Source organism: Mollisia scopiformis, assembly GCF_001500285.1.
Source record: "Mollisia scopiformis unplaced genomic scaffold LY89scaffold_12, whole genome shotgun sequence".
NCBI classification, from domain to species: domain Eukaryota; kingdom Fungi; phylum Ascomycota; class Leotiomycetes; order Helotiales; family Mollisiaceae; genus Mollisia; species Mollisia scopiformis.
In genome coordinates, this window is record NW_017263592.1 from 1,204,116 (window position 1) to 1,221,305 (window position 17,190).

Genomic DNA, 17,190 nt, shown 5'->3' on the forward strand with positions numbered 1-17,190 from the left:
ATGTCATTGATTGGGAAGTGTTCGATTTTTAGATGTTTTGTATTGAAATAAAATGCACAGATGTGGTCCGGCCAGATCGAGCAGGGCTAAAGAAATGAAGGGAAATTTGAAACCACTTACCTGACTGTACGTTACACCACCTCTCCTACTCGAACCAAACACCCTCACCAACTCCTTAGAATCGGTTATTTGGATCAAACTCACCAGGAGGAACCGACGGTCTCGGCGCTTCAACCCTTCCACCCGCCTTTTGTTCCTTCGACGGAACACGCACGGCTTTGGATCGCTTCAATTTGGAGGTAGAAGACGGGTTGCTCACAGGTAGAGGAGGTCTGGATTGAACGTTAATTTGGAACGCTTCAGAAATGCCAGCATACTCAAGCGTGTCGCCTGCCCATTGTTTGGGCCGGACGTGTTCGTTCAGGTCTTTGGTCCATCTGTTCTTTTCTCGTCCGGCTTGAAGGAACTCGTCGAAGTTCGCTGAGGGCTTCACGGAAGAGTGAGATGGGAGGGGTGGTAAAGGCTTCATCGTGTTTGCCCGCCCGACTTGGGCTGCTTGTGCTGATGATTGTCGTCTCACTGGTGGCCAAGGAGTAACTGATCTTTCTGCGCCACGGGGTGGTGGTGGACTATGGAACTCTGAAGATTGATTCTCCTCTCTAGTGAAACCGGCTGCCCCGAGCTGGCTTGCTATTGATGAGTTTGAGTCTCGGTCCGTGACCGGATGCCGTGAAGCTTGGTTTCTTTGAGTTGTACCTGTCTGTGGTCTGTTAGCTTGGGATACTTGACGGACAGGTCCCGCTGTCGTCTTACTTCTACGGAGCTTGTTATTCAACTTCTCCCAAGCGCTGACCATTTTGATGGATTACTAGAAGTCTTCTCTGAGCTTGGATTAGAATTCAAGTGTTTCTGCAAAATTTTGTTGAAGTGATTAGCTTAAACAAAATTTAAACAAAATTTGTGAAGAGTTTGTGGTTGCGTGGAAGTTGATGGATGAAGAATTGAACGAGTCTTGCAGAGGAGATATGCTACTTCAAAAAGCACTGTTGTAGTGGGAGACTTCTGTTCTCTGCTTCTTACTAATTATGTTATTGTTCGGACAAAGAGTGGCTTAGTAAGATAAAGGGTTGAAAGAAAGAACAGCTTAAGCGGATCAAACAAGCTTGTTCGTTCAGCGCACTAACTTGTTGTTGGCGTGAAAAGAAGGAGCAGCTTAAGCAGATCACATAAGCCTGTGCGTTCGTGCACTTGCGGTCGACGTGGACAGGTAGTCAAAATGAGCCAGGCTGATTGAAGTTGAGCATGGACTTGGTCACCGTGAATTCACAGGACGATAGAGCAAGTCAAACAGCAGGCAACAACCAAGTCTTGGGAATGTAGGGCAAGAGGCATCATAGTAGGAAACAAAGCTAGAAGAAAACAAGAGAGCAAAGGCAACGCGATCTCAACTCAAAGAACATTCCTTCATTGTCTACAGTGTTTTTGGCTACCTCATTGTCCAGGTCCCAGTCACGACTTTAGTTGTTGATAAGCGCTTTCTTTGTGATTAGTAATTTCGATCAATACATTATTTCCAATAGACATGCCTTGTGGGTCATATCTTCAGGGACTAGAAGCAGAACGTCATTGAGCTATCACACTGCTTGTTGTCATATAATATAGAGATAGGAGGCAGCACTTGCATTGAATTGGAACATTGATTGGTATAATTTCAGATTTGGATTGATACTTTACAATAAAACTACAATAGCATTCGCAACTGGCACTTGCCAGCTATAGCTCATTCTTCATTCTCCAAGATGGGATTAGATACCTCGTGCGGCCTTACTTCTGGGCAGAAGTCGAGACGAGACAGACGGCTGGATCGTCTTATGCTCCACGTCCATTGCAAGAGACTGCTCATCGCGATCACAAAACTTTCCGCGCTTGTACGATTCATCCACAGCACTTTCCCAGTCCTCCTCATCAAATGAGGCGAGAGGAGTGGACTTCTTGCGTGGTGGGGTTGGGAGGGCTTTGCTCTCGTAGTAGGATTGGGACGGTACCTTTTCTTCGCCCTCAGCAGAAGATCCGCTGTAGGCGTATCTGAGAGATCCGGATCCTTCGACCTTTCGGACAGAGTGGGAACGGTTAAGAGAGTCGGTTTGCTGGAAGGAGTCGCGTGCGTTGCTAACAGATCCAGCTGTGGTCTTGCTGCGCTTGAGACGGTTGATTTCTGACATTTTGGAAGTTGGATGGTTGATTGAAAGAGTTGATATTGTGCTTGTGTTGTTGTATTGATAGAGTATTGTACTGTTGATGAGGAATGATGTTTGAGAGAGGAAACGTTCGGCGATGTATAGGCATTGTAGGAGCTTTGTATTAGGAGACAATGGCTTTGTGTAAAAATGATTAAACAATGGTTCTGTGCTTCTCATTATCAGCATGCCATTGAGATTTTCGATTAACAAAGAGATTGAGTGCTTGTCCGAAGAACCCACCTTTGTCAAGATAGTGAAAGATCAAAGATACTGCTTATGTTAAGAAGCCCTTAACTTTAAAGTGGTGATGTGCAAGACAAGAACATTGATGCGCTAAGAAAAGACTCCAACCGACTTGGGGGAGCCCCGAGATGATCTTTGTAACGGCTACCGCAAAGCCTCAAAGCATTCACAATAAACGCATGTACACCTAGCAACTGGAGCCCAACTTCAGTTTTACAGAACCTCGCTCACAAAGAGCTCTTTCATAAGTTAAGAATAGAATGCCAGACCAATAGAAGTGAGAGATCCGACCCCAGAGCTAGTCCCACAAAGCCCTTTTCATAACCCCCAAGCAATAGCAGATCTCTAGACAAAACCAGTATGCCAAAGTAAAGAGACCGAATGAGGGCAATAAAGTACGTAGCAAATAAAGCTTCTGGTATTGTGTGTGAGAAGCATATGTTTCGAGTGTTTCCGGTCACTCAGTGTCCCGGAATGGTAGCGAATTCCGGCTTTACGCCCGAATTTTGCATCTACGCCTGCATGCTATTGCTTTAGGCTGGCTACAGCATGTCAGTTGACATCTTCGAAAGGTGCGGCATTACGTACATTAGTCTCATTGATACATATGTCACATCGTACATGATCGCAATGAGGGCAAAAAATCTCAAGACCACTGATGATTTTCTGAGTACTGACAATATTCCGAACGCAGTCGCAGCAAATCCAAGACCGCTTCCTCTTGGACTCGTCTTCAGGGACAAGCTTATTGGCTAGAACAGTTTATGAACCAAATCACCATCAGACGTCCGAAGTTCGGTTTCTTGAAGAGGGAATTAATTCACGCACCTTCCTGATTTGTTTGTGCAAATGAGTGCGGATCGATGGTCGATCTCATTGATGGCTCAGCGTCCCATGGATTATTGGACAATGATTTTGCTCCTTGAGCAATATCATCTAGAAGTGATAGTATTTGATCGGACTCAGCCTTACTGTAAGCCCTTTCCCATTTATAGTCCCATTCTTCGGGCTGCCTGTCATCCACTCCAGATCCCTCAAGCGTAGTATAAACTGTGTTGGAAGGTGAGGGGTGTGCGGTTTGAAGGCTTGGCTGGTACTTCTTCCGAATCAGCTCCGAAGGAGTGTACGTCACAGGTCCAAGACTCAAGGATGTTGGTAGTGAGGTGCTTCAGTGTTCGCAATAGTATACGGTCGTATTACGGGATCTAATATCAGCTCAATACGCACTTACGGCGTACGATATGAGGTCAGTAAGTATGTCTTAACACTAGTTCCGTATCAATGGAAGATATTAGTCAATATACTAAGTACTGAATGCAGCTTAAGACATTGAAATCCAAGCCTAAATTAGCTTGAAATTGTAAAACCTAAGCCTAATGGAGCTTAAAAAGGCATATTTCATCAATATTAAACCCTTAAAACAAAGCATTCCAGTATTTGTATATTTCCAGTGAGATTCAATAATACTAGTCTTGATATTATACGTACAACCATATTATTATCGTACGTATCACTCAAAGTACAGTTACAATAGATACGAATTGTGTCACAACTCATGGATCACGCGTCCAACAACCCCACAATCCATTCCGTAATCTTCTCCACCCCATGTCCATTGATAGCACTAACAGGAATAACCTCAACTCTCTTCGGCCACACATTCGTCTGCCCATTTGGATGTGGCTCGTCGCCAGCATTCACCCTCTCTAGATACTGCTTCAAATTTTGATAGTTCTCCTGAGTATCAGGAAGATCTGCCTTCGTAGCGACGACGAACCATGGTTTGTCTGCAATGCTGGGGAGTTCTGGTGCCAAAGGATTCTCAACAGTGGGGCCTGAGTTGATGATAATCGTCTCTTGGCGGTTGGTAAGTGCGTCTTCGACGGATGTGAAAGGGCTCCAGTGAACAATGGGTTCAATAAGCTCTTTCTCTTCCTCGATTTTCATTCGCTCATACTCGCTGACTTCTTTCCAAAGCCCTTTGAGAGCGCTGATCGCGTCGCCTTTCCCTAAATCTACCACAAATGCCAATACTCTGGCCCGTTCAACATGTCGTAGGAAACTGATCCCCAAACCCCGATCCAAATGGGCATCCTCAACCAAACCAGGGATATCGGCGATTGTGAAATTCGTTCTTGGCTCTCCATTCTCAAGAGAAGCTTGTGACAAAGGCCGTCCTTTGTTGTTGTCCAAGACTACCGTCCCGATGTTCGGCTGTAACGTTGTGAAGGCCCAGTTTCCAACCCTTGCTCGGCTGTTGCTCATAGCTCTTAATAAAGTACTCTTCCCAGCATTTGGCAATCCCACAAGTCCAACATCTGCCAGGAGCTTCAATTCCAATTCTAATGTAATTCGCACAGCTTCCTCTCCTTTCGTAGCATATTTTGGTCGAGGCACTGTCTTTGACACGAAATGTGGATTTCCGAGCCCTCCAACAGCTCCGGCTGCCAACAAAAGAGGTCTGTCCATTGGTCGACTGAGATCTAGAGCAACTGGTCCTTTTACCTGCGCCATAGCCAATGGTGATCTTCTTCCTCTGGGAAGCTTTGGAAAATCTGCGGTAGCAATATCCTCTGGCGTGACAGCAGGATACAATAACCACTTTTCCCGATCCCATTTCCACGGCCCCTTTCCATCTGCACCTTCCACCGCATCCTCCTTCCCACCCTCGACTCTTCTCCTTGCTTCTTCGTCCGCGACGGGGTCCACTCGTGAAATTTCGCGCACCACAGTACCGACAGGAACCTGAACAACAATATCATCTCCACGCTCTCCTCCCTTCGTTTTGCCCTTTCCATTTTTCCCTCGTCCAGCTTTCAGTATATTTCGCCGAGCGAGCTTGTGCAGCGAAGTCTCGCCGCGCACTGCTTGGATATAGACGTTACCTCCGCTGCCACCATCTCCTCCATTGGCAGGGCCAGCAGATATGTATTTTTCGCGGAGGAAGGAGATACAGCCATGTCCTCCTGAGCCTGCAACAAGAGTTACAGTTGCTCGATCGCTGAAAATAGTTCGACCATAGTCGCTCGGAGGAGGGTTGAGGTGGGATTCTGGCAGAGGTTCGATGTGCGTGCTATTGTTCTGTTTGCGAATAGCAGAAAGAAGTGGTCGAAAGGAGGCTTTAGTTGTTTGAGAGAAGAAGAAAGGATACAAGAAAGGTGTCAATGTCCCTTGAGGAGTAGGACATCTTGGGGGCATTCTCAACCTCTGGAACAAGACTGTCGATGGTTGAAGCTCAGATGAATCTGATGTTATTCAGTGACAGCACAGAAAAAGTTCTTGGCCACCGTAGTTCCGACTTCGAATCTGCCGTCTGTCACCGCTAACCACCTGCCATCTGATCTCTCTTCTCCTCTCCAACATCCAAATCCAACTTACCTTACCCTATGATCGCCTTTCTCGATTCAAGCAATGCACTCCCTGTAAGATCTTGCCTCTCAAATCCCACTTCCACTTTCTCTGCCTCTCTCATTATTCCAACATCTCCTTCTTCAACTCCTCCTTACAAATATGCAGCCGCCTCCAAAGCGGTGTACAAATACTCCTCTCTGGTCCTGCACCTAATGCTGCAGGCGCTCTCACCCTCACATGTCCCATTGGCCGCACTGCTTGTCGGATCTCATGATATGCACCCAATGCAACGTCTGCAACACCTCAACCCTCGTCGTGCATCGGCCTTGCGCACGCGATGTCAAGCATTCGAGCCACGACACTCCGACGTCCATTGCCTCTCTTCTATTGCTCCAGCCGTGCGAACTCCCCACTTTAATATCTGCCATGGCGGCGGAGGACGAGATAGACGACATCTGTGTTGGTTTCTGTGTTGTCTCGCTGTGATGTCGCTGCAGCACTCTCTTCTACAGGCCGGTTTTCTCTCTCTAATCTGACATTCGTTCTATCTATCTGTCCATCTGTCTATTGTCAATCCTGAGTTTGAGAGCGGTGTCAGGTCAGGCCCATCCCTCTCCCGTCGATTGGAGTCCCGATATATGTGCAGTGTGTTGTGTGCGGAAGACCGGGCGTGCTGGAGGACGGACGAGACCAGCGTGATCGAGATACTATCAACCTGAGGTGGGTGAGTGATCTTGGAGGCTCATCCCTCCCCCCTTTCCCTCCCACACACATACACATTTCACCTACCCTACATACACCTACACGCACTACTACATTACTCCCTTTCGTCCACACGCATTCCCAACCGCCCCTAATGACTTCTACACCGTCCATTCGGGCCCATCAGCAGTCTTCTCCAATGAGACCCTCCTGTTTCTGGTTCCTGGTACAAGAATGGCGGTGTTTGCCATTCCATTTCCGATCTGTTCACTATCTTCCTTTTTCCTGAACCGCTGCCCCTAACACTTACTCGGCCTCTCACTCACTCCCTCTCTCCACAATTCCTCGCCACGTTCTCTTACATTCTCTACCCTTGTATTACTTCTTGCGTGTATATTATTCCTTTATAGTTCGCCGCCGCGGGTGTGGATAAGAGGGGGATGCCATATCTCCGTCCCGAAATCATGTTGATCAAACATAGCAGGTCGAAAAAGCCGGTTGCGATCATGGACCCGGATTGTGCAATTTGCAGCCAGCCGGCTCTGGCTCAGTGCGAGTGTGAAGCTAAAGGGCTTGATATTGCTGTACGGCAAGCGGAACAACGAATGATGACCAGTGTATTTAATGATATAAGGTACGTATCTTATTCCTCACTGACTTTCCCAATCACTTACAAGGACAATGCCTCTATATCTCTTTGCTAGTATAAAAACTAACAGAGTAATAGAGCTTGGGTCCGAGGCCATGCCCAAGATTACATCCTCTCCTACTTCAGTATGCTCACCACTCGCCGCAAAGACCACCACGCCCAAACCATCCACCGCATCACCGAACGAGCAGCGTACTACTACAGAGCCCGTCCACACCCTACCGAGATCGCCGCCGCAGATGCTGAACTGAAACGAGGCATAGACGAGGATTGGAAAGCATCTGTACAACGGTATCCAGAGGTCTTGGAGTATTTCTATGGCTTGGTGGATTTAAATCTTCCAGGAGACGAGGAGCCTGGAGTTAGAGATCCACCACTTAGTGCATTGGGTGGTGTAGCAGTAGGCAGGGAAAGAGAAAGAAAAGTTAGACTGAGGGAACCAAGTGAGGTCGAAGAGCGAAGGAGACGGAGAAGAAGTAGAGGAGCCGAAGACCGAGACAGAGACCGGGACCGAGTCAGATTAGAAAGGGTCGAAGCACCACTCCCCCCAAGCCTAGGAGCCAGAGAACGGAGCAGACCCGGCGCAGTTTACGCTCCGCCCATGGGCGGATATGGCTATGTGCAGCCGCAATACTGAGGCGAGCACAAATCAGCGAGTTACATGATACGTTTCCACCGCCGACTACCACATCACTTCCAAGAACCCAACGCAAGCAAAAGCAACAAATAATCATCACGAACCAAAATACGTACGTACATGGGCGGCAGACCTCCCTCAAATTAATCACCGGCGCAAGCAAAATACAGGGTCACAGGACAACGTGTGGCACGAGACCAATGGTCACGAGATTCCTTTTTTTCTTTGGTGAGATGGATATTCTTGGGGATGATGGGGAAGCGTGCATTGAGCATCTGATTCTTAGCAATTGCATAGCAGCGGAGTTTGCTTTCTGTTGTTTGTAATTAGGGGATTAATATGATGTCACCTTTTTGTGTGTGTTTGGCTGTGTTGATGTGATGTGATGTGTGAGTGATGTGCATCGTGTCTGAGTAAGGAGAAAATGGAGGGAAAGTTGAAAATGAGATGGTGAATGTCTAGTGTGTTTATGGAGTTTGGGTAGGGATGTAATTATGATTGCAAGTGTGTGACTTTGTGAAAGGAGATCATTTGAATCTATACCAGACATTCAAATTGCGAGATTAGACCTCAGGCACCAATCTTCAAATCAAAGCATCACTCAACACATGTACCACAATTAACAAAACAGCACACATACCATGCATCAAAGAGATCATCATGTGGCAGCAAGGTAGATTATTTCTATCACCCAAGCGCCAAAAATGCATTGCAAGTTTTAATGTTCAATTCAGCGCTGCTCATTGTCCAACCCATCACTCAATATCTGCAAACCTCCCATCACCTCCAGGATATCTAACCATCCCTACTAACATACAGGCGAAAGAAGATCCCGTTCTCATTTTTTTCATCAACCCCCACCCGTGGTGCAACATGCCAAACTTTTTATATTAGAAGTTCCTTTCTCTCTCGCGTCACTGATGCATGGTTCTTCTAATGCAAACAAAGCCAAAGGGGTGGATGCAAAATGAAGTGGTAGAAAAGGTGCTTATTCCTTGTCTTCAATGCTGGCGGCTTTGAGATCGTCGGCGACATCTGCGTCGGCCTCTTTCTCAAGTTCAATTTCGTTTGCCACGGAGCCACCCTCGTCGACGGAAGCGGTTGCCTTGGTCTCGCCGTTGGCGTGCGGTGCGGGTGGGATGCTTCCGTTGGCGGCAGCGGCTTCTTCAGCATCCAGTCGCTCGACTTCCTTTTGGGCCTTTTCGATGTTCTGTTCTGTATTAGCTATAATGTCCAGAAATGATGATCAATACGGGAGAACTTACTCGCTTAGTTTGGGCCTCTTGGTCAGACTTCCAGAAATCGAGCTTCTCCTTAGCGGCTGCCAAAGCTTTCGGGACTTCAGCAGCAGTCATCGGAGGCTCAATCTTGAGAGCGACGCAATCTTCGAGGACAGAAGGTGGGCAGTTGAATTTGGTGCCCGCAGTTGGAGCTGGAGACTCTGCTGCTTTCTTGGCGTTTTTGCCCTTCTTGCCTTTCTTTCCACCGGAGCCAGCAAAGTAATCTTCCTCTTCCTTCTTGACAACCTTCATGCCTTTGATACCAGAATCATCGACAGTTCTTTGGGCGGTGGCTGTGAATTGCGAAGGGGCTTGGAGGGGTGCTTTCTCAGAGGTGTACGACGGGTCCAGGAATCGCATCAGAGACTCAGCACGACGGATCTCATCCAGGTAGGCCTTGTCGCTTGCCTCAGCAAGCATTTGCTGAGCACGCTCCTTTCTCTTCTCTTGGTGGTACTTGTCGTTCTCCGCCTTCTTGCGCTCCCGGAGTCTTTGACGAGCTTCAAATTCGTACTTCTGGATCGCACGGTTTTGTTGGAAGTAGTCGTCCTTGATCTTCTTGATCGCACCGTACTTCTCTTGTTGCTCATTTTGCAACTTTGTACGTTCGTCCCGGAGAGTGTTGATGCTCTTGAATGCATCATCTTGCTCAGCCTTAATTGTATCAAGCTCGCCCTGGATCTTGTTGTATTTCTCAGACAGGGCCTTAGACTCAGGATCTTCCAGTTGGTCGCGAAGAGCTTGAAGCTTCTTCTTCTTTTCATCGATTTGCTTCTGACTGTCCTCAAAGCCAGCGAAACCCTTACGTTGTTTGCGCAGGTTCGAGACCTCAGCCAAATTCTTCTTCTCCTCGACGATCTTCATATTACCGCTGTCGACCTGCTTCTGCAATCGGTCGATCTCACGATCCAGTTCATCGACATTCTTATAGTTAACTCTACTGCGAGCTACTTTTTGCTGAGCGATAAGGTCCTTAATCTTTTGGTCCTCCGATTTTATCTCGTCGAAGATCTTGTTACGACCGGCCTTTCCTGCACCTTGCTTCTCACGGATTTCCTTCAATTGGGCGAGAAGTTCAGCGCGACGCTTAGCAGACGGGGAATCTTTATTTTGAGGCTTTGCGAGGTCAAGCTTGCCCTTAATTTCCGCCTATAATGTCCACGTTAGTGAATGACAATGCAGGTTGCCGATGATAAATGATTGCTGCGCAGGCGCATTTTCGGTTTCAATGTGACGTACCAGTCTCTTCATAGACGCCGCATGTTCCTTCTCGGCCTTTGCCAGACTCTCTTTGTATGCCGCTTCATCGGGCTTCTCTGGCTTCGTCTCGACGACCTTCTTCTTGTCTGCGACACCCGCCTCCACAGATGGAGCTGCGACTTCGGCCATGATTGTAGAGGGATACCTTCGCGTGATTAGGGGGAAGCGGAAGTGTACGGATTCAATTGCCCACTTGACAGGGACAATAGATGTTGCGTGCGCACAAGAGTAAGTTAATATCTCGTGTGGGAAATATTTCACGACGAATGTCCAAGAACAGATTTACACGAGACCCTGCCGAAAAGTTTACAGGGTGGACGAAGCGAAGCCGTAGCGTCCTTTTATGAAGAACCAAACAGAGCCTCGTGAGGATTTCTTAAATCATACTAGCGTCAAAATATTGCAGCCTTCCTCGAAACTTTTGATATCCAGTTCACCTCAAAACTTCAACGACGACCACCTCCTGTCTCGGCAGACTCAGAACTCAATACCATCAAAGACAACATACAAGAAACCTGGGATATCACAGCCATGGCTTCCACCGACGAGGATCGCATGCGCAAGCAGCGCGAAGCTGGCGAAAGAGAATCTGCCAAACTCTGGCGCGCATGTCGAACCGTCCATGAGATGGTTCGAGATCGAGGCTACCAACTGTCTGACGCGGAAGTCACCATGAGCTTTGACGCTTTCAAGCAAAAGTACACGACGGATGATGGCAGCATCAGGTAACGCCGCAGCCCTTCATTGACGTGAAGTTATCGTACTGACCGGAATGTCCAGTCGCAAGATGATGAACTTCTCCGCCAGTCCAACCCTCGAGATGATCAAGCGCTATTCCAATCCTGTCACCGCACACGATCTACATCCTTCGAGCCCCGATATTGGCACCATCTGGGTCGAGTTCTTGCCAGACTCCAATGTTGGTATCAAGCAAATGCGCGCCTTCGCCCAGCATCTTACTGCTAACAACTTCCACACCGGCATCCTGATCACCGGCGTCAACATCACCCCTGCTGCGCTGAAGATTATTCCTGCTGTGGCTTCGGAGACGAGAATTGAGTGCTTTATGGAGGCGGATCTGTTAGTCAACATCACGCATCACGAGCTGGTCCCCCAACATGTTTTGTTGAGCAAGGAGGAGAGAACTGCGCTTCTGCAAAGATACAGATTGAAGGATACACAGCTGCCAAGAATCCAATTGGGAGACCCAGTTGCACGGTACCTTGGGTTGAGACGAGGTCAAGTGGTCAAGATCATTCGAAAGTCTGAAACGGCAGGACGATATGCTAGTTATAGACTTTGCGTCTAGAGTGCTCCGAGAGGCTTGATATACCATTGGCGTTCTGGGAGTTATTGATCGTTGGAGACTGGGAAAGTCAAAAGCATTGCTGAGGGCGTCTGGAGGAAGAATGATATAGCGGATACCTCGCTTGTACCAAGAGATTTCATACAATCAAGATTATGAAGCACGAGACGACTGAAGGCCATTTAAGTGACAAACACGGCTGACATTAGATCAATGCTAAATGTCACAAGATCATGGCAATTCACTAAAAGTGTCTACAGCTTTGCTTTCGCAGCAACCTCATCTCTAACAACCACACCTTCGCTCGCACCCCTACTCTTGTCCCTCAACAGCCTTCTCAGGATCTTCCCACTTGCACTTTTCGGGATCTCCCCAATGAACTCCACCTCTTTGACCCATTTATGCCTAACCTTCTTCTCCTTCACATATCTCAATAACTGCTCCCCTACATCCTTCTCTCCCGGACTCCCCTTCTTCTTGACAATATATGCCTTCGGTTTCTCTCCCGAATAATCATCATTTACACCAAGCACAGCAACATCCTCCACGAACTCATGCCCTAGCAAAAGATCCTCCAGCTCAGCTGGCGCCACCCCAATTCCCTTCACCTTAATCATCTCCTTAATTCGATCTGTAATAGTAACCATTCCCTCGTCATCAATCACCGCCTGATCCCCGGTATGCAGGTACCCCTCACTGTCAAACGTGCTCTTCGTCGCTTGCTCATTATTCAAATACCCCATCACGATCTGTGGTCCCTTCGCCAGCAATTCTCCCGGTTCATTAACCCCTAATTCCTTCCCATCTTCATCCACGATTTTGATAGTAGTAGAAGCACACACCGTGCCGACTTTATGCGCATGCTCATATCCGTATTTCTCTGGCGGATGACTCGTAATACAAGAACACGACTCCGTCATCCCGTACCCTTGCTTGAACCCCGTACCCGGAAACTTCTTCTTGAGCATCTGGATGATTTCCTCGCTCAACGGAGCAGCACCGGAACTGAACCGTGTGACGAAACTTAGGTCGTAGTCATCGACAATAGGGTCTCGCACAAGCCGGATGATGATTGGTGGCACGAGTAAGAGTTCGGAGATGCGGTACTTGACGACGGTGTCGAGCATGGATTTCATGGTGAAGGAAGAGAGCATGTAGACTTCGGCGTTGAGGAGGATGGGGAGGTGGAGGGCGTGGACGAGGCCAGTTATCTAGGTAATGGGGGGGGAGCGTTAGCACTTTTCATCTTTGTTGTTTCAGGAAAAGGATAAGACAATGTCTCGAGAAAGGAAGTGGAAAATGGGGCTTCCCCAATACCTACGTGGAAGGAGGGGAGGACGGCGAGGACTTTTTTGTGGGTGCCAGGGGTGATTTGCTTGATTTGGACGCATTGGGCTATCACGTTTTGGTGGGAGATCATGACCTGGACGGACATTCATCAGTTTGCGGACAATTTGAGGGAAGAATGTACGTACAGCTTTGGGAAGTCCAGTAGTGCCTGAACTGAAACTTAGGAATCCACACAGGTCCTTATTCTTCTCTCCTCTCTTCAATTTGTACTCCTCGACCTGTCCCTTTTCTCCTTCTCTCTTCCCTAGCTCGAGTAGCTCGTACATAGTGGTAAACCCTTCCATTGTCCCTTCCAACAAGAACACTCTCTGCTTCGGAATTCCAGCATTCTTAGCTGCGGCAGAAGCAACGTCCATACTCCCAGGTATCGTAAACAGATACTTGGCCCCAGCAGTTTTCAACGCATATGTCATTTCTTCCACATTATACGCCGGACTAGCTCCTGATATGATACCTCCAACGCGGTTGACCGCGAGCATAGCAACTGGGTACCATATTGTGTTTTGAGAGAAGAGGGCTACAACGTCGCCTTTTTGAAGGCCATAATGTCGGACAAGTGCTGTGGACAAGTGGGTGGTATGGGTCTTGACGTTTGCCCAATTGATCCTCTCTTTGGTGTTGGCATTGCTGTAGCCTGCGAGTTGAGAAGAGGGAATCGATTGTAGGGGAGAGGCAGGGGAATTGAAGAGCCAGGTCCAGTTGGTGATGTTGGTTGGTACTGAAGATTATATTAGCTAACTTGACCACCATTTGAGGGAGTACTTACAGTCAATGTCTGGCTGTGAACTTTTGAACGGCATTGTAAGATACCTACCTTGAGAAAACGAATAGAGAGAGAAAGCGCTGAACGGAACAAGAAACTCGAATGGAGTTTGTAAGAGTAACTGGAGCACAAGTCCTACCGGGAATACCAACCTTGTGCCTCCTTGAGGCCGATCCCGTGCCTAGGTTGTCAAGATGTACGACTCAATTGTGCTGGCGTCAGTGGAGGTGGAGGTTCAATGCGGGGTACGGGAAGGAGGTACCGCTGACTAAGATCACGTGTAGCCCCCACATTACGCGCATCTTGTACGTTCTGCGGTCATCTTTCTTTTGAAAAGAGAGTTAAGTTCAGTCTCTGAAGTCTGGGACACTGTCCGCTCCAAGTCTTGTGTCGTCTATGAGCTCTAAGGTGCAGAATGTTCGCATCAACATCGCAAGTCTTGAGGCAGCCAAGCTGGCTCAACGAGTCGCTGACGGCGAAGTCAAAATCACATCGACAACAAAAGAGAGAGACACAGCGAAAAAAGGTATACGAAGATTTGAAAGATATTGCAAGTCAGCCTGGTGCTACAGACAAGGGGATCCAGGATATGAATGCAGCAAAGGCTGAATTCGACAGGAGGTTCGCAGAGGCAGAAGCTACGTCAACGAGCAGAATGCTTTACAACAACAACGTGACGAGATGAAAGTAGAGAGGCTGAAGCACAGAAGGAACATAAGCAGGCTGAAGCAGAGGCTGCGAATGCACTGAAGAAGGTCCGTCAGCGTGGTGACTGATACAAGAACTCAGGTAATTTAGTTGAGATAAAAGATACATATGCAGCAGATAGTCTAGAAGAACTACAATGTGGCTTCACTGGCCTGGAAAGTTTTTAATGTGAACATCTGGCAGGATGAACATTCAGTTAAATCACAAATGGTTGCATGCCTGGTTAGGTAACCCCTATTTTAAGCGAGACTCGCATCTTTTGGGCAAATCGCCACACTAACACAATATAATCAACAATTATTCGAGACAAGGAAGCTTCTTGTATATATACAAGTCCACATTTGGCAAGATGATTCCAGATACAGCATGACTTATATCTCTTCGGGTGCCATGAAGTGACCAAGTTCAACATTCCCTTTAAAATCTAACATAGCTCAACACCCTCCTCCACATCGGTTGCCCATAATACTTATCCAAAAACTCCAGCTCTTCCTCATTCAATTCCCTCCTTCCACTAACCAAATCTGCGGTCTTTGGATTTTGAATCTTCGTCCTGAACCAAAGTTTATACCCCAGATATGCCACAATGAAGACTGGGAAACAAAGCATAGTCTCGAAGAACGTGGACGCAGAAGGAGAACCGGAGTCGGGGATTACACTAACGTAGAACGTGCAAGCAAAGGTGAAGAGGGTTGAAACAAAGAGGAAAATGGATTCGGAGGGCCAGAAACGGTTTTTATTCGCGTAAGCGAGGGAGAACGCCGGGTCGTTCTGGGCTTTGATGGCGCGGTGCATGCACCAATTTGTGACGGGAATGACCTGAATTCGCGTTAATCACATTTATCGCCCTATTGCTTGGTGAAAACTTACCATCCAGGCAAAGAATGTAGTAGTGGCAGATATTGAGGAGAACCAGTTGAAAGCAATTGCCCCGGTCGTCGAGACACACATGTATGTCATTGCCGTCGCGATGAGGAAGCAGCTGATCAAAGAGATCATGGGTCTTCCCTTGGTGTCTACACGTCCGAAGATAGCGGGGAACATTCCCATCTTAGACATAGCAGTCTGGATTCTCGATGCAATGAAGATTGACTCGGAACCAATGCAGCAGAGGCAGATAAGGAGCACAACATTGATGATGTCCGGCAAGACTTTAATCCCAGCATAGCCCATAGCAATGACGAACGGCGAAGCAGCCACGTTGCTGGTGTTAAGTAAAAGTGGCTCGTTGTAGGGTACCATTACGGAAACAAGAACGCAGGATGATCCGAAGATGAGAATGATTCGGATGAAGAGGTTAATCGATGCTCGAGGCATGTCATAGCGGGGCATTTTCGCTTCACCAGCAGCAATGCCCAAAATTTCTTGGCCACCTGTTGCCCATGAAGCATACAGAAAAACACGAGCCACACCCTGAGAACAGTCAGATACATGTTTCTGATCGGTAGCGAATCATGGAGAAACATTTGCGCGACCTAATTTCCCTAGGCTTCAACTGGTCGAGAAAGCGCTTTCTACCTCTATGAAAAAAGGGTACAAATCGGATCGTACTACTTACTCTGAATCCGTTAGGAAACACCGGTAGTTCTCCATTGTAGTTTGCGCCCCATCCGCTTGTTCGTCCAGTCGGTCCAGCACCAGCAACAATAGCGACGGAAGTCAAAAGAACAATAGCCATTGTGACTACTTTGACAGCTCCTGTGCAGAATTCGAATTCGGCAAACCATCTATTAGGCATCAAGTGGAATGCATAGACAACAACTACATGACAAGTCAGCACTATGTCAAGGACCTAGAAGGAGCTCGCTCACCTAGGTAGATAGTCATCAAAGCAGCTGCGGGTATCTCAGTCGTCCAGTAGCTAATAATAACTGGGAACACCTGAGAAGTCAATTCGTAATCTTTGGACTTTACAACAGGATGAACTTACAGCTCCCTCAGCAGCAACAACTGTCAAAGCTCCAAACCATTCACAGAATCCAATGGCAAATCCAAGAGCCGGATCGACAAATCGAGAAGCATGATCAATGAAGGATCCCGAAGTAGGAAAGAGGCAGACAGCTTCACCCAAGACTGTGAGCATAGCAATAGCCATGACACAGATCAAAGGGTAGCCAATGAGGATACCAGGGGCACCGCCAACTTGAAGAGCCTGTTGCAATTGTCAGAATTGGACCTCTAGAACGGGACTATACTCAGACTTACAGCACCAATACTGATGAAAACGCCGCTCCCAATATTGCCAGCCAACGCAATCATTTGCACATGTCTAGCCTTGAACTTCCGATGAAGTTGTCCCGAGTTCGCTGCGGCACTGGATTCGCCAACATACTCTCTGAGAGGACCGACATTGCCAACACCATGTTCTACCGAGCTTGTCGGTAGACTTGTCGCCTTCACCGTTGTCTTCTCCAAGTCCGCCATTTTTACCAACAATTGCAAATAATCAATTGGTCATTCGATACTTTCTTTTGGCAAGTGGATGTGCGTAGAACGCGCCGTCATATATCAGACCACAATGGCATCTGTAATCTGGAAGCGTCAATAACTTCATTGTTCCTATCTGCGTATCGTTTTTCTCGGCGATATGATTTCGAGAATTGGATTGCTGGCGCCGAGATGCTGGGATGCTCCTTGAAGGGTCCTTCCGATAAGCCTCTCAAGAGTGGATGATGAATTAAGGTTAGGGGCTACTCGCTTA

General features: G+C 47.7%; 8 protein-coding genes across 8 annotated transcripts; 3 read left to right on the forward strand and 5 right to left on the reverse strand.

The window, feature by feature from the left end:
- Positions 1 to 175: 175 nt before the first annotated feature.
- Positions 176 to 885, reverse strand: LY89DRAFT_748406 (uncharacterized protein; the record flags this gene model as incomplete). The annotated part of the gene is made up of 1 exon (XM_018221151.1): positions 176 to 885. Exon 1 carries the CDS (start codon positions 854 to 856, stop codon positions 176 to 178), a length of 681 nt encoding a protein of 226 aa, XP_018071494.1. The 5' UTR covers positions 857 to 885.
- Positions 886 to 1,805: 920 nt separating this feature from the next.
- Positions 1,806 to 2,233, reverse strand: LY89DRAFT_748408 (uncharacterized protein; the record flags this gene model as incomplete). Its single annotated transcript, XM_018221152.1, has 1 exon — positions 1,806 to 2,233. A coding segment is annotated over one exon (428 nt), but the record flags the coding sequence as incomplete, so codon positions are not given.
- A 1,683-nt stretch (positions 2,234 to 3,916) lies between these two features.
- On the reverse strand, positions 3,917 to 5,817 carry LY89DRAFT_72788 (GTP-binding protein Obg/CgtA). Its single transcript, XM_018219203.1, has one exon. It carries the CDS (start codon positions 5,679 to 5,681, stop codon positions 4,044 to 4,046), a length of 1,638 nt encoding a protein of 545 aa, XP_018071496.1. The 5' UTR covers positions 5,682 to 5,817; the 3' UTR covers positions 3,917 to 4,043.
- A 1,183-nt stretch (positions 5,818 to 7,000) lies between these two features.
- LY89DRAFT_541730 (uncharacterized protein) lies at positions 7,001 to 7,699 on the forward strand (the record flags this gene model as incomplete). The annotated part of the gene is made up of 2 exons (XM_018208185.1): positions 7,001 to 7,170; positions 7,264 to 7,699. Coding segments are annotated over 2 exons (606 nt in total), but the record flags the coding sequence as incomplete, so codon positions are not given.
- Positions 7,700 to 8,416: 717 nt separating this feature from the next.
- LY89DRAFT_72783 (uncharacterized protein) lies at positions 8,417 to 10,324 on the forward strand. Its single transcript, XM_018219199.1, has one exon. The coding sequence runs from the start codon at positions 8,827 to 8,829 to the stop codon at positions 10,255 to 10,257; it is 1,431 nt and encodes a 476-aa protein (XP_018071498.1). The 5' UTR covers positions 8,417 to 8,826; the 3' UTR covers positions 10,258 to 10,324.
- Positions 10,325 to 10,638: 314 nt separating this feature from the next.
- LY89DRAFT_616916 (RPB5 subunit of DNA-directed RNA polymerase) lies at positions 10,639 to 11,837 on the forward strand. Its single transcript, XM_018210780.1, has 2 exons — positions 10,639 to 11,087; positions 11,143 to 11,837. The coding sequence occupies exons 1-2, from the start codon at positions 10,894 to 10,896 to the stop codon at positions 11,669 to 11,671; spliced, it is 723 nt and encodes a 240-aa protein (XP_018071499.1). The 5' UTR covers positions 10,639 to 10,893; the 3' UTR covers positions 11,672 to 11,837.
- Positions 11,838 to 11,865: 28 nt separating this feature from the next.
- On the reverse strand, positions 11,866 to 13,991 carry LY89DRAFT_616919 (acetyl-CoA synthetase-like protein). Its single transcript, XM_018210781.1, has 4 exons — positions 13,785 to 13,991; positions 13,144 to 13,736; positions 12,990 to 13,091; positions 11,866 to 12,879 (listed from the first exon to the last, which is right to left on the reverse strand). Exons 1-4 carry the CDS (start codon positions 13,816 to 13,818, stop codon positions 11,923 to 11,925), a joined length of 1,686 nt encoding a protein of 561 aa, XP_018071500.1. The 5' UTR covers positions 13,819 to 13,991; the 3' UTR covers positions 11,866 to 11,922.
- A 777-nt stretch (positions 13,992 to 14,768) lies between these two features.
- Positions 14,769 to 17,130, reverse strand: LY89DRAFT_685086 (AAT family amino acid transporter). Its single transcript, XM_018215014.1, has 6 exons — positions 16,695 to 17,130; positions 16,420 to 16,641; positions 16,301 to 16,370; positions 16,048 to 16,250; positions 15,360 to 15,902; positions 14,769 to 15,308 (listed from the first exon to the last, which is right to left on the reverse strand). Exons 1-6 carry the CDS (start codon positions 16,911 to 16,913, stop codon positions 14,907 to 14,909), a joined length of 1,659 nt encoding a protein of 552 aa, XP_018071501.1. The 5' UTR covers positions 16,914 to 17,130; the 3' UTR covers positions 14,769 to 14,906.
- Between the last annotated feature and the right edge of the window lie 60 nt (positions 17,131 to 17,190).

Bases quoted from the DNA above. Each gene is read 5' to 3' on its own strand.
- LY89DRAFT_72788 (XM_018219203.1), bottom strand. From the start codon at position 5,681: ATGCCCCCAAGATGTCCTACTCCTCAAGGGACATTGACACCTTTCTTG.
- LY89DRAFT_72783 (XM_018219199.1), top strand. From the start codon at position 8,827: ATGCTGGCGGCTTTGAGATCGTCGGCGACATCTGCGTCGGCCTCTTTC.
- LY89DRAFT_616916 (XM_018210780.1), top strand. From the start codon at position 10,894: ATGGCTTCCACCGACGAGGATCGCATGCGCAAGCAGCGCGAAGCTGGC. The intron at 11,088-11,142 runs GTAACGCCGCAG...CGGAATGTCCAG, and splicing joins ACGGATGATGGCAGCATCAG to TCGCAAGATGATGAACTTCT.
- LY89DRAFT_616919 (XM_018210781.1), bottom strand. From the start codon at position 13,818: ATGCCGTTCAAAAGTTCACAGCCAGACATTGACT. The intron at 13,737-13,784 runs GTAAGTACTCCC...TATAATCTTCAG, and splicing joins TTCACAGCCAGACATTGACT to TACCAACCAACATCACCAAC. The intron at 12,880-12,989 runs GTAGGTATTGGG...CCCATTACCTAG, and splicing joins CCGTCCTCCCCTCCTTCCAC to ATAACTGGCCTCGTCCACGC.
- LY89DRAFT_685086 (XM_018215014.1), bottom strand. From the start codon at position 16,913: ATGGCGGACTTGGAGAAGACAACGGTGAAGGCGACAAGTCTACCGACA. The intron at 16,251-16,300 runs GTGAGCGAGCTC...CTTGTCATGTAG, and splicing joins TTTGATGACTATCTACCTAG to TTGTTGTCTATGCATTCCAC. The intron at 15,903-16,047 runs GTAAGTAGTACG...GACTGTTCTCAG, and splicing joins TGTTTCCTAACGGATTCAGA to GGTGTGGCTCGTGTTTTTCT.